Genomic DNA, 13,967 nt, shown 5'->3' on the forward strand with positions numbered 1-13,967 from the left:
TTGATCACATCATATGCCAATGAATTCAACTGCTCAGTGATACACTATGCAAAAAGTACTTGCTTTTGCTGGTTTAATCTTGCTACCAGGCAGAAAGGAAGAAAAAACTGAATAGCTGTTTATCTGTTTTCTTTCCAGCATTTGCAGTTTTACAGTCCATCACCTCTCCTTCTAGAGCAACCATCTATAATGACATTTTAAAGTTAATCCTCTATTATCACAACACTAAATACACACAAACACTGTAACAAACAGCAGTTGTACTAAATCCTCCTACAAGACAGGCACTGGTGGTCTAAAGCAACAAAAGAAACTGATGCTCAGAAGAGTGCTTCTGGGTTGCCCAGGGTACCGCTTCCCACCTTGCCCACTACTCCAGTGAGACCTGAGGGCTTTAGCATCAGTTAAGTAAGAAAGCAACTAGAGAGCAAACATCACATCTTTCGTGAGAGACAAGACCTACATTGGCACGTACAATCTGGGGACACAGAGAGGGTCACCTTCATTAGCAGTAGACACGGAGGCATAGTTTCCAGGAACATACTTTTTGTTAGCATATCCTGGTCAGCATACCTAATAATTAATTAAACCCAGCACAGAGGTAACAGAACACAAAAGGAACAGTGCTCTTCATGCTGAAACCACAACAGGTACTATCACTCCAAGCACAGCAATTCCTTACCAAGCTAAATGCAAATCTAATCTGTCTGCTCCTTTACATTTATCAGCATGATTTCACCTCCTTAAAATAAGCGTAAAAGCAGAACTAAGGAACTTAACAGCCTGTGAAACCATTCTAGCATTACAGTAGTGACCCTACAGTGTAGTATCTGCCCCTAAAGCTAGATTGCTAACATTTACAAGGGCTTTTTTGACAGATATTTAGCAGGCTACATTAAAAGCATATCCAGGTAATATGAGACATCAAACTGAAATGTATTCAAGCAACATCTGCCTACACAATAACACAGTAGGAATGCAGCATTAGCTACACAACAGAGTTAATCGCAAGACTATTAAACATAATAATATGACATACAGAAACTCTTGTTTGGCTGTGCTTGTAGGAGATGTAGGAAAATCCTCCAGTCTACAGATGAAGATTGAAGAGAAAGCAAGAAAAACAAAAACAAAGCAAATAAAGAATAAATATTCATGCAAAATTAGTCAGTTAATTACTTGTAACCCACAATATGACATGTACTTTTAAATTTACCAGGTTGAAGGTTTTGGGTTTGCTAGAGTTTGTTGTTTGCCATTGCAGTTAAGATTTCTCATTACTTCCCCCCTTTCCTTTTGTACCATCCCTATGTGGAAGCTCAGTAAAATTATGGCATGAAACAGACAAAAGAACCTCAGCTGCCTTCAGAAACCCTGCACGGCTGTCAGATTAGAACTCTGTCTTTCTGAAATATGCTTCTCAGAAGCAATTTTCCTGAGGACATTAATAAAATTCTTTATGTTTTAGTATCTATAGAGCATCTTCCAAACTAAGCAGGAGATAAAAGAAGAAAGAGACTCAAGTCACATTATTAAGCCCCTTTACTACAACATTAATATTTTAAAACCAAATCACATACTGAGGATTACGCAGCTAACGCTCAAACTTCATGAGGGTGACCTACATTAATTAATTAATGGCCTCAAGTTGCTCCAGAGGAAGGTTAGATTGGATATTAGCAAATATTTCTTCACAGAAAGGGTTGTCAGATAGTGGAGCAAGCTGCCCAGAGAAGTAGTGGAGTCACTATCCCTGAAGGGATTTAAAAGACACATAGATGATGCTCTTAGGGACATGGTTTAGTGCCAGAGGTACGTTAATGGTTGGACTTGATGACCCTGAGGGTCTCTTCCAACCAAAATGATTCTAGGATTTTATTACGAAGAATTGTAGTTCAACTATTGTCTAGCAACTCAATTTAAAAGTTGAGCTAGAAACAAACAAACAAAAAAAAAAGCATGCCTTTTTTGAGCTTGTGAACCTGGCAAAAAAAACCCCAACCATGTGGATGCTAAGCAAATAATTCCAGATGTTCATGAACAAATGTGATTCTTCCCCCAAGCCCCCACCAGTTGTGTGAATTTATATATATAAAGGGTGGAGAATGGATATTAGAACTGTAAAAATAACACAAAGAATCATGCAGCATGGGAGTTCAAAAATATACTTATTAAAGAAACAATACAGGTCTTAAATGGGAATAATCAGCATCAGTAGGTTAAATACTCCCCAAAAATCCTGTATGGTTTAGTGGAACCTATGAGCTTCAAAAAGCAACTAGAAGCATAATAGAAAGAATACACATGGTATAATAAAGTTTCTGTGTGTACACTGCATGCAATAAAATTAGTGCAGAAAGCTCTGCTTTTATTTCTTTCTTTTTCCAGAAGGATCTGTCACCTACATTTTTTCAGTCAGGTCACTTACCCATTTACACTGTGATCCTACAATCACTTCTGAACCTACTAATATCTTTTACTAGAAACAGAAAGGAACAGGAGCGTTCATATGTATGTAACCATGCCTAAGACCTGTGCAATCGGGTGCCCTATACTGAAACCTACTAATACATTCACCATGTTCCTTCTGAGCTGACTCAGATGTGCCTCTCACAGAACGGCCTTCTGTCAATGGGCACACGCAATCAGCTTTATGAGCCAAACTCAAGGCCAATTCTGCCGCAGCTGTACGGTTGCCACCAAACTCTATGACCTCGCGGATTCTACATAAAACATACTTTCTCCATGTTAAGCTTTATACCTTTACTGTCACACAATGATACCACTTGTACACACTTGAACAATATTTTATTTTCAGGCTTCATACTTACTGGATATTGGGGGTAATTCCCTCCAGCAGGACAATATTGACGCCCCCTATGTGAGCAGTGGCACACGTCTCGGTCATCTTTTGATGTAGTACATCTTGAAGAAAAAAGATACTTAAGAGCATTTCATTCAATAAAATATTTCCAGCCATGCCTACTGCTTTCAGAAATATAGCAGCAATAAAATATTTGAAAAAGTACAGTTTTGATAGTCACATTAAGTAACATCAAAATTAAATTGTGACATGAAGAAAGCTTTTGAAAATGGAAGGAATTACCATCTTCTAAAAGAATTTTCTTCATGGTGCTTTCTGCAAAAAAAACTTTAAAAATCATTCAGCATTATAACAGTAGTTTTTAAAAGAACTTCTTGAAAGTTATACTATCCACACACAGGCATAATGTACTTCTGTTTACACACAAAACATATTAAATATGCACATACTTATACATTAGTGTATAGGTATGCACACACATACACACATAAAGCTGCCACGGAACTTAATCACAGAGCACATTTGAGTTTATCCCACCTTTCATTTTTTCTTTCAGGGTGAAACTGCCGTGGATTCTCTTCAGTTCCGACTCCATGGTCAGCCCCCCGATGTCAGCCTCCAGGTGGGTTCGGTTCACCATGCCGATTCCAAACACGATGAGAGTGACGTGCTGGGGCTCCGAAGTCACCAGGCTGCGCTTCCTCTGCGCGTCTCTGCCGTTCTCCTGCTCGTTCTCAAACACCACTCTACAAGCAGGGTCGGTTGGGCTTCGAACACCTACAGAAATGCAAAGGAGGTACCTTAAGAGTATTTTACAAAAATTCCTTGGCATACCTGATCTGGATTTGTATTTAAAACCCTTGCACGTCAGGCAAACTCTTTAGGTAAATTATTTGGGCTTCGCTTATTCTACTCTAATAACATCACAACTGAACCAAATCCAAGACACAACGGGGACAATAATGAGTGATGTGATTTAATTATTATTCATAGATATATTCTTCTGTACTTCATACAAATATTCATATTGATGTGATTTTATTGTTATACAATGAAAATCCTCTGACAGTTTCCAATTGTTCTGTTTCTTTTTTGATCATTTCACGTCCGAAGGTTCTTATAAGTTAGTTTTGGATGAGCAAGTTTTCCTTTTCAACATTAAGAACATAAACACAGTATAAGAAAATTAACATTTTCTGAAAATATCACAGCTGTGGATATGATATTCTGTAGATGAAAGATATCATCCTCTGTTTAACAAAACTCTCATTCTTTATTTAAAAAAAAGTCCCCAAAAATATCCTTAATTAGTAACTATATAATTCCCTGCATACTTACAACAACCTAAACTCACAAACAAAATAATGATGCTAAGTCAGCTCTCAAATATCTTCTGCTTTGCTAAAACACATCAGAAACAGAGAGCAAAGATTACCTTAGATCTCACAGCTTTGGATGACGCTATGGCCCAAACACCTGTAATTGCTGGAATCTACCAAAACTAATATTTCACCATTTTCTTAAGTATTTTTATAGATGGTAATACCCAGCATTTCCACGAGCCTCTCAAGAACAAAACGACATCTAGGCAGGAAGAAGCTCAGTCTTCTCTGTACACAATTATTCAGAAAAGTTTTTAACAGCCTCCACGCCCAGTCACATTCAGATTAACAGCGCTGTGCAAGAATATAGAGACTAAACTCAAAACTAATCAACTAACGTTTATTTGACTAAGTCTAGGATTGAAAGAATCAAAACAACTTGGAAGTTTTTCTTCTTTGTACACCATCCTGGCAAACTAATTACATGCCCCCCCCCATCCTCACCACTTGTCACTCTGATCCATGTTAGATGTGGTGGGCAACTTTTAAAAAACACCTTATGATCAAGCTTTAGAAGAATGCAGTTCAGCAAAAACACACACTCTCAATTATTTGGATTAATGGACTAGTTTACCTGTCGGCCCAAAAGTTTCAGAAGACTTTTCTAAAATCCCCGTTGGATCAGAAATGAGCGAATAGAAGTTCAACAGTTTATACATATTTTGCCAGCACTCAGCAGAAGGTTCACTCTGTTCTGACACAGTAATAGAGTCAGAGTCATCCATATGAATAGTCATGTGGTCAACTACATCTTTTGAACCCTTCCTGGACACTTTAGAAGTTCTTCTTTCTGACCTCCCCAAGGAATTCTTGTTTCGAGACTCTTTTTTGTTGTTCTCATTGTTTGTTCGTTTGTTCTTGGTGTTGTTCACTCTGTTACCTCCATTAAGACTCCCCCGAGAGCTTCGGCTGAAATCAGAAGAGCGGAAGTCTCTGTGTTTACGGGTTTTAAAAGTCGGTGTCGGAGAGGCTGACCCAGCTGTGTACCTGCTGAGCTTGATGTCCGTCTGCGTGGCTTTGATATCATCAATCATCGTACTGAACTGATGAATAAGACGAACCAGTGCCATATCCACATGCTGGCTTATGGACTGGCAAGATATGGTAAAATTACAGTGAAAAGTATTATAATAGCGTTTATTCAAGTCGTGAAAAGAAAGGGCATTGGTGGAGTTATGAGGTGTGCACATGGACTTCTCCATTACAACAGCACTAATACTGAAAGTTTCCAACATCAAAGCTGGTTTGAATTCAAGAGGAGGAAGATTGACAGCTCCTTGCCTAAGGAAATAAAAACTACAAGTTACTACTTCATTTCTTTTTATGTCTAGCATGGAGTCAAACACTTTTTACACAGTAATACATCTGATTTACTGAATCCAACATTTTATTTCCCTTAGGTCTGAATATCAAAATGAACTTTTATACTTTCATACTGCATGCTACTAACATAGTACTCATTCAGTTCTATGTAAACTTTGCTTGGCATGCAATCTTCCCATCACAACCTAAAGCATGGCCTGAGGGGTGGCAGAATTCAGCATTTGCTCTGAAGGTAACCTCATTTACAGGATCAGTTACAAAATAGCGTTTAAGAGCCTCTCAGATTTCTCCCACTACTATTCCCACCAGCTCTCCCTTCCCCAATCTCCCATTTTCAAAAGGAGCAGAAGTTCAAATACTTAGTTTCCAAACCATTCCCTAGGAAGATTAAAAAAATATTCTAAGAGGAAAACAGGCGAGATTAAAAGAATACAGGAGTGCTCCTTATTCTATGAAAGTTCCTTGGAATTTTATGTCTTCACACGAAACACCTAATTGCTGTTCTTTAACCAATATACATATTTCCAAATATCTCGTAACCTACCTTCGAGCTCGCTTGCTTTTCCTTTCCTTTGCTGTATCTGAATCAACAATATCTGCTCTTAGGCAGTCCAGGGTTCCTGAGAAGGAAAGGTACTCTCCAAAGTACATCCTGTAGCAGAGCGGCATTGCATCCTGAGACTGAATTCCCGTGTAACTTAGAAGAGGTTTGAAAACAACCTACAAAACAAAACCCACCAGATTTACTTCTTGTCTAGCTTATTTCTGTATTCTTGCTCCATCATTTGTTGATTTACAATCAGTTACATAAAACAGAACATTTTAAAGTTTTATTGATAGTGCTGTAAAACAGAAAGGAAGGGGAAGATTCAAAGGAGAAGCTTTATGGACATTTTTGAGTAAGAAGACTGACTACACAGCAAGGTAACATTGAATGTTTAGCTACGAAAGCAATGTTTCTGCATGCTACCACAACAAAAAGTACTCTGCAGGACTAGGTTACTCTTATATATGCTCCACTATGTTATTTGAAGTTATAAACCAACGCTCTATTAATCACCATTCATAAAGCTTGTTACAGGACACCTCAGAGGTTTCTTCAGCCTTTTGTCTTTGCATAGGAACGCATAAGAAACATGTAGAAAAACAGGGTAATGTTTTCATCATGATCAGATAGGTTTGGTTTTGATTTTGTTTTGTTTGTTTTTGTTTTTGTTTTTTTAAAGTAATAACTAGTTTCTCCCTACAGAAATCCCAAATACATCAGCAAGCCCCACCTACCTGTGCATCTGCTAGCTGGACAGCAGGAAACCCCTGGTTACCCTCTTCCACACCTGCAATGTCGTCCTGACTGGTGCTGTGCTGCGAGTGTGTGCCATCCAGGGTGTTCTGGTCACTAGACAAAACTGTGTTGAAGTCTGAAGCAGAAGGTATTGTAGGAAGATTGGGAGCCACACCTAAAAAATAAATACTCATGGAACACTAACACCACAGCAAATTTTAACACCATCAAGTCTGTAACCTCACAAAAGTGGCATTCAGGATAAGGAAACAGTCTGATAGTGCTGAAATGGGTAATAGAGATAGCCCAACTCATATTTGGAAAGGCCTTTTGTCTGTATTGTATTCTACAGGATATTAACACAGGTTTAAGTTGAAATAGTTTATATAGGCTGAGCAGCCTATACCATCAACAAAAAGCAGAGATTATCCCCAGATGCACATACTTGCTTTTAGCTTTCTATGTCCCATAAGCCTCCAGGTTTTATTAGTCTCAATACAAGACCTACTAATTAGGTCTCTATACATCAGTCTGTAGCCAAACATGCTCCTCATAAAAATGCCCATGGACAGCCACTACCCCGCAGCTGTTCTATTCACCAACAATCAGATGTGCAGCACAAGGGCAGAGTGATGCTGAACCATCCGCATCTTGAGCCCGGACTGGACTCAACTTTCCTGAGACCGAGTTCCTCTGCCAATGGAAATTAAGCGTGATTCTTCAGAACTCAAGCTTACAGCATTTAAGAGAGCCACAACTACACGCACCCACAGAAACATCATTTGAATAGATCTGCGTGGGAGTTAAAAATCTTGAAGTAATTTCAGGAATGTGAGCTTGTGAATAAACTATTATAGTTTGGGTAGGAAAAAATACACCTTCTCTGAAAACAAAATTGAAACCTATACTTCTACCCTACGACTCTTTTTGCAGCAAAACACATTCCAGTTTCCAGAGGAACTGCACCAATTAAGCAGTACATACAGCACAAAGATGTTTTGTAGGATCAAATTATTTGTTCAATACTAAAAAAAGTAAAAACAACTTATTATTGCCCAAGATTTATTAAGTCTTTCAACCATTATTTATTAAAGAAACATTCAAATTTAGTATTAGTGAAATGAAAATTAAAATACACATATTTGAGGATTATGAACGATGACAGGCTTACAAGAATAATAAACAAGCTGCCATAAATTGTTAAATATCTGTTTCTTTATTACACTTAAGTCTTTCCCTTTCACCAGTTGACCACTTACCTTTCCCGAGAAATGTCACTCTCAAAATATATGTTTATGTTTAGCTTCAAAATTGAGCTGAGAAAGAGCAAGGACTCCAGTGTACAGAATCTTCATTACAAAACCAGCATATGTAAATGAGAGATTAAAAATAACTAACTAAATCCAAGGAACTCTGTAACTGAGGATGATTTTTTGGCTAAGCTTTTGGCAGCTTCACGTGGTTTTGTAAGCTGCACTTACAGTTCCAAATGTACAAAAAAGCTAAATTTTTGAGGGCAGGGTAAAGAAAATGAAAACAACATTTTTGCTTTAATCACATTTGTTCATTTTCCAGTTTGCTGAAAAGTTCCCCAAGTATTAAAGTATTTACATCTGTTGAACTTAAGTCACTTGATGAGAAAGTAAACACAGGAACAGCCAACCCAGAATCATCTCTTAAATTCAGCTGTAATTAGCAATACCTGTTGGAAGACTATTGTGTCCAGATTTGGTGGCTGGACTTTCTTGTACTACGCTTCCTCTGTTGCCCACAGCATTTGACATCCAGTTATAGAAACTCACAGAAGATGGTTCAGACAGCAAAGGATGTTCAGATAACATGTCTGTGGCCACAGTATTTCCTACGCAAATAAAACAGAAGCTTTAGCATTTGTATCGAAGTCCCCAAAACCCAGGAACATAGCATAATTTTACTGACAATACACATTTACTATTAAAATAAGCCTAATCCTCAGGGTTTATTCCAGTAAATTCTGTGGCAAACAGCACTACAGATGCTACCACAGAAGTAACACTAGGAGACTAATGGATGTTGCACTACAAATGTCTTTGCATTTATTCATCTCTACCGTTAATTAGAAAAAGGAGTCATTAAGAAACCAAAATACCTTTTTTTCTGAATAGTTCATCCCCTGACAGCAAAGGAGAGAGGTTTTAGAGAAACTGCAGTACAAACTTATCTATTTTTCTTTATATAAATTATAAAAATTCACTCTAAACAATAACATGGAACATAAACATTTCAATGTATGTATTTCAAACTTCTACAAAACACGTTTGTTCAAAAGACCATTACTAAAAATCTGCAAATTATTATACACACACTAAGTTACTGTAATGTTAGTTTTAGTCCACTTTTTGACCTACTTACAAGGTCAAGAAAAAAATGACAAATACATTATGTTCACTTAATTTCCTTATTCATTGAAAAAAATTAAGTAATTATGTACTATACTCAAAAAGTAATAAGGCTAAGTAAAAGCATAATATTTATTTTGTTAGTTGTCATTTCTTTTCCCACCTTGATGTAGTCACTGCTTCTATTATAGCAAATGGTATGGTGCAGCAATGTCTAGGAACTGCTGTCAAAAACTAGGATTATTATCTGGGGGAAAAAATGGCGGAGGTGGGATCTTAAACAGAAATAACTCAAAGTGCAAATACCTTTTCCAAAGTGAAAAACCTTTTCCAAATAAATTAAAATAAAATCAATCCTCCCTTCAGCTCACTTATGCTACATCATACCTGTTCTTGTTAAAGAACTACTTTTAACTGCAGTTGTACTTCTTTGAGGCGTCCCTTCCAAAAGATTGTGCAGGCTAGGAAAGCTCCCAGTAAGATAGCTGAGCAGACTCTCTTTTCTTGGACTTTCTTTGACTGCCATTCCAGAACGGCCAACGTGTACTGGTGAATCTGTAGCTGTATCTCCACTAGTGTAACTTAAGGAATGATACGGATGTATTCCCTTGTGAAGAAAACAAAGAAAATAATGAAGTACTGTATAAAATGCAAAAGGAAGCAATATTTACTCTGAACATGAGATTGGAACACAAGAACTATCAAAATCTAATTCCTGCAAATTTTTGGACCAGTAGCACTTCATTTGGGGCAGGTTATATGCCATGCAGGTATTGTGCATAAAGATGCTATTGAATTCTCAAGTATTGAAATAATTCCACGTGTAAAAACAGTTTTAAAAGCTGAACAAGTAACAAATGGAGCTGCAGATGTGTAGAATTATCTAAAGCAAATTTGCAGAAGGAACAGTACATACCACTGAATGTAAGCCTCATGTGTATTTGGTCTTCAACTGAAGACCAAATCCCTTCCATCCCTAGCGTAATGAAAGTGCAGTCTCTAGGGAAGGCAAAGAATGAAAGCTGGGGACATCTGGCACCAGGAGGAAGGCTCCTGGTCCACCTAAAGGCTTACAAAATGAAACAGGTTCTCTGCCCTCAAAACTGAACAAGAGCCAGATACGCTTTCAAGCAAAGCATCTGTGCCACTTAACCCTAAAGCATGCAAGACCACCAGGAGGGAGCAGTAAGCAATAGTACTGGGCAACTGTCTGCTACAGGGGACAAGCACACCAGTATACGCTAGGATCCAATAAGCTGGAAAGCAGCTTGGCCGAAAAGGACATGGAGATCCTGGCAGACACCAAAGTTGAATGTGAGGCAGCAAGGCATCCTTGCCCAGCTGTCCAGCTTGGGCTGTGTTAGGCAGTAAGCTGCCAGCAGGTCAAGGAAGGGGATCCTACCCCCCTCCTCAGCACTGGTGAGGCCACACCTGGAGTACTGCATCCTGCTTGCAGGCTCCCCAGTACTAAAGAGAAATACTGGAGAGAGCTCAGTGAGGGGCAACTAAGATGATTAAGGGACAGGAGCATCTCTCCAATGACAAAAAGCTGAGAGAGCTGGGACTGTTCAGCCTGGAGAAGAGAAAGTTCAGGGGGACCTTATTTATACCTATAAATACTTGAAGGGAAGATGCAAAGAAGATGAAGCCAGGCCCTTTCCAGTGGTGCCAAGTGACAGGGCAAGAGGCAATGGGCACAAACCGAAACACAGGAGGTTCCCTCTCAACATCAGGGAACATGTTTTTCCTGTGAGGGTGAGTGAGCACTGGCACAGGTTGCTCAGGGAGGCTGTGGAGTCTCCATCCTTGGAGATGTTCATAAGCCACCTGGAAACAACCCTGGGCCACTGGCTGTAGGTGGTCCTGCTTGAGCAGGGGGGCTGGACAAGATGACCTCCAGACATCCTTTCCAACCTCAACCACTCTGTGCAAAAACACAGCTGAAAAGGAATTGGTACAAGCCATCAAGCTGCCTAACAGAAGACATACAGAAGACAAAAAAAACCCCACACACAAACAAAAGAACCCCACACCACTCTCAAAAACCTACAAATATTCACAGATTCTTTCTGTTCAGAAAGCAGAGAGAACAATAAAATCTTGTAGTTTTCTAAACAGCTTGTGGCATCAAACAACCCCACACACTATGTCAATCTTAGATTTTGTGGAACAATAGTTAAATTCCTGTTTCTACCCCTAGATGAGAAACCAGAAAAGTTGAAGAACATCCTTAAATGATGCATAGATACATTGTCTTTAGGCTTGGTTCTGAAGCTCACTGGCAAGAAGACACATCAAGAACAGACACAGAATATACACCAGCTGATCACGTATCGATTTTATAGGATAAGGAGCATACCTTCCACGTGTTAGTTACTTTTTAGATAAGTATTTATTTATCTGCAGCCTACAGAATTGCTTCTAAACAGGCCAGCTACAAACCACTTTCTCATCACGCACGGTGCTAGAAACTTACTTACCTTTATCTTCAGCACAGAATCACTGTGTGTGTGAGTCTTGGATAATTTCCTCATGATCTCAGCACCAGTTACAGGCCCAGAGGAGCCACCAGCAGGGGGAGGGCGATTGGCTGTTCCTTCTAGGAGCATGGTGTGCTCACTGACAGTAGCTGGAACCAAGCAAACCATTTTTCTCATTTGTATATACATATGAGGAACCACGATTATCTATTGTTAGGTACATTATCTATTATTAGGTACATTTATTTAGAAGTAGTCATGAAGTTCCAAATTCTGACACACACCTACACACAGCTGTCTGTAGAATATGGGAATTTTAAGAAAACCTCAGACATGGGCCTAATGGAATTTATGTAATAATCCAGGTACAAATCTTTTTGTCCTTCTAATGTCATAGAACTGTTGCTCTGAGCTACAAATCCAATAGGAAGTTGCCAAATTTCACTTTCTTTTGCTAACTCTGGCATGGCTGATCATTTTTTTGAATTACGATGCTTATATTTGCATGACTTAGATCTATAAGCACATCTATACAAGGCAGCAAAACTGCCACTTCCAAAACTCTTGGCAAAAACCAGAAGAATATACACAGGGAAAAAAAAGAAAAAACAACTTAATGACTGTAATAGTCTGTTTCTGCTCAACCAAAGCAGATATTTTAAAGAAGGAAGAAAAAATGTCCATCACACTGTATGATTATATACAAGTTTCAGACACAAACATCTTTGGTTTTGCTGTCTTTAAGCTGATAACTGCTACCTGGCTTTTAACCAAAAGCAGGTTCTCCTCCTGATTCTTTAAAACTATTTTTTTCCTCAGTGTTGCATAATTCTTACTTGAGAGAAGAAAAACATAAACATTCTAAGTCTGAAGACAGTACATAGATGGTACAAACACAAAAACAGTCAACTCAAGACAGTAAAAAAGAGTGCTCCAACAACACGTATTTATTTATGCCCTTCCTTTCTGCGGTTCTTAAGCCAGCTCTGTACCAAATACAAAGCTAATTCAGCTGCTTCTGTTAAACTGGCCATGTGTAAGCTGGCAACAGAAATCTACCACGTATGAAGTAGTAAAAATGAGAAGGAAAAATAAAATGTCTTCACAAAGAACAAATAAGAAGGTAGGTTTGAAACTATTCTTGGGAGAGCTTATAAAATTTCATGTTACAACTCTTAACTAAGGTCAGAAGCCACACAACAGAAACCTATTTGCAAGCTAAAAAATAATTAAGTTTATGTATTTTGTGCAGTAAATAATAATACAAGGTATGTGAAGAAATAGAAGCCTCCTGTTTCGTTTTCCCCCAAACAACTATTAAAATTACTATAATACTGTAATTATAATTGGCAGCAGCTTGAAAATGAAGATGATTCTAAAAAAGAAGCTTGATGATTTAAAAAGAAGAATTATAATGTATTCAAGCATTAAAACTAAAAAAGATACAAAAGCTCTGAGAGAACCTACTCGTCCCTATGAATTTATAGGGACACAGAAGAAGAGAAAAATACCTGCATCAAATTCAAACTCTGCTCCGTCAGCACTGGTGTCGCTCTGAAGTCCCCCTCCGTTGTCCAGCCCGAGCCCATCCTCGTGCTCATGGCAGGCGTTCGGCTGCCACTTCAGCGGCTGCGCTGGCCTGTGCAAACTGACTCCTTTAAAGGCCGGGGTCACCACAATGAACTTCATCCACTGTCTTGCCAAAGCAACCAGACCTTTCTTTAAGGTTACTAGGGCAGGAAGGCCATCACTCTTAAAGAAAAACAACAATTAAAATCGCATAACTCAGCATTTTAAAGTAAACAGGGAAAAAAACCCAGTCAGAATTCCACTCTTTGTGCTCAAGAGGCTTATGACAGAACCATGCTGGCACCACACAACGTCTGTTCAGATATAAGAAGCCACAGCACTAACCGATAAAGCTTCATTGAACACAGTAAATACATCCATTTACATTTACATGGCCTGAGAATCTTGCTCAAGGGGTCAACAATGAACAACAGGAAACAGGTTTACTAAATATGAACCTAAATGCACTTCAGTAGTTATAAGGCTCTGAATTATGGACTAAAATTCACAACAGCACTAGACTGACTATAGAAACAGAACTGAAATTAAAAATATGTGTGGTTTTTTTTTCATTGTTGGTAAGCAGTACTTTAAAAACATAAATTTGAAACAAAAAATAGGGATTGTTTTGATTACATCACTGAACTGCACTAAAGAAAACAAAACAAAACGCTTCTCATTTTGACCACAAATCAAGCAGTGCTATTTCTGCCACAAGCCGAGCTATTT

At 38.5% G+C, this 13,967-nt stretch overlaps 1 protein-coding gene across 11 annotated transcripts in view; it reads right to left on the bottom strand.

Moving 5' to 3' along the window:
• The window catches only part of BLTP1 (bridge-like lipid transfer protein family member 1), a 125,616-nt gene that overhangs the window by 43,568 nt on the left and 68,081 nt on the right, over positions 1-13,967 (bottom strand). For 9 of the 11 annotated variants that reach the window (XM_071808087.1, XM_071808089.1, XM_065836219.2 and 6 more), the window contains 10 exons: positions 13,181-13,421; positions 11,670-11,818; positions 9,577-9,796; positions 8,514-8,672; positions 6,811-6,986; positions 6,074-6,249; positions 4,781-5,487; positions 3,362-3,601; positions 2,832-2,925; positions 1,040-1,090 (listed from right to left, as the gene is read on the bottom strand). In XM_071808087.1, coding sequence (XP_071664188.1) covers positions 1,040-1,090; positions 2,832-2,925; positions 3,362-3,601; positions 4,781-5,487; positions 6,074-6,249; positions 6,811-6,986; positions 8,514-8,672; positions 9,577-9,796; positions 11,670-11,818; positions 13,181-13,421 — 2,213 coding nt within the window. The remainder of the gene's footprint in view (positions 1-1,039; positions 1,091-2,831; positions 2,926-3,361; positions 3,602-4,780; positions 5,488-6,073; positions 6,250-6,810; positions 6,987-8,513; positions 8,673-9,576; positions 9,797-11,669; positions 11,819-13,180; positions 13,422-13,967) is intronic. The other 2 variants (XM_071808082.1, XM_071808083.1) reach the window with 2 other exon arrangements.

Source organism: Patagioenas fasciata, chromosome 4, assembly GCF_037038585.1.
Source record: "Patagioenas fasciata isolate bPatFas1 chromosome 4, bPatFas1.hap1, whole genome shotgun sequence".
Taxonomy (NCBI): Eukaryota; Metazoa; Chordata; class Aves; order Columbiformes; family Columbidae; genus Patagioenas; species Patagioenas fasciata.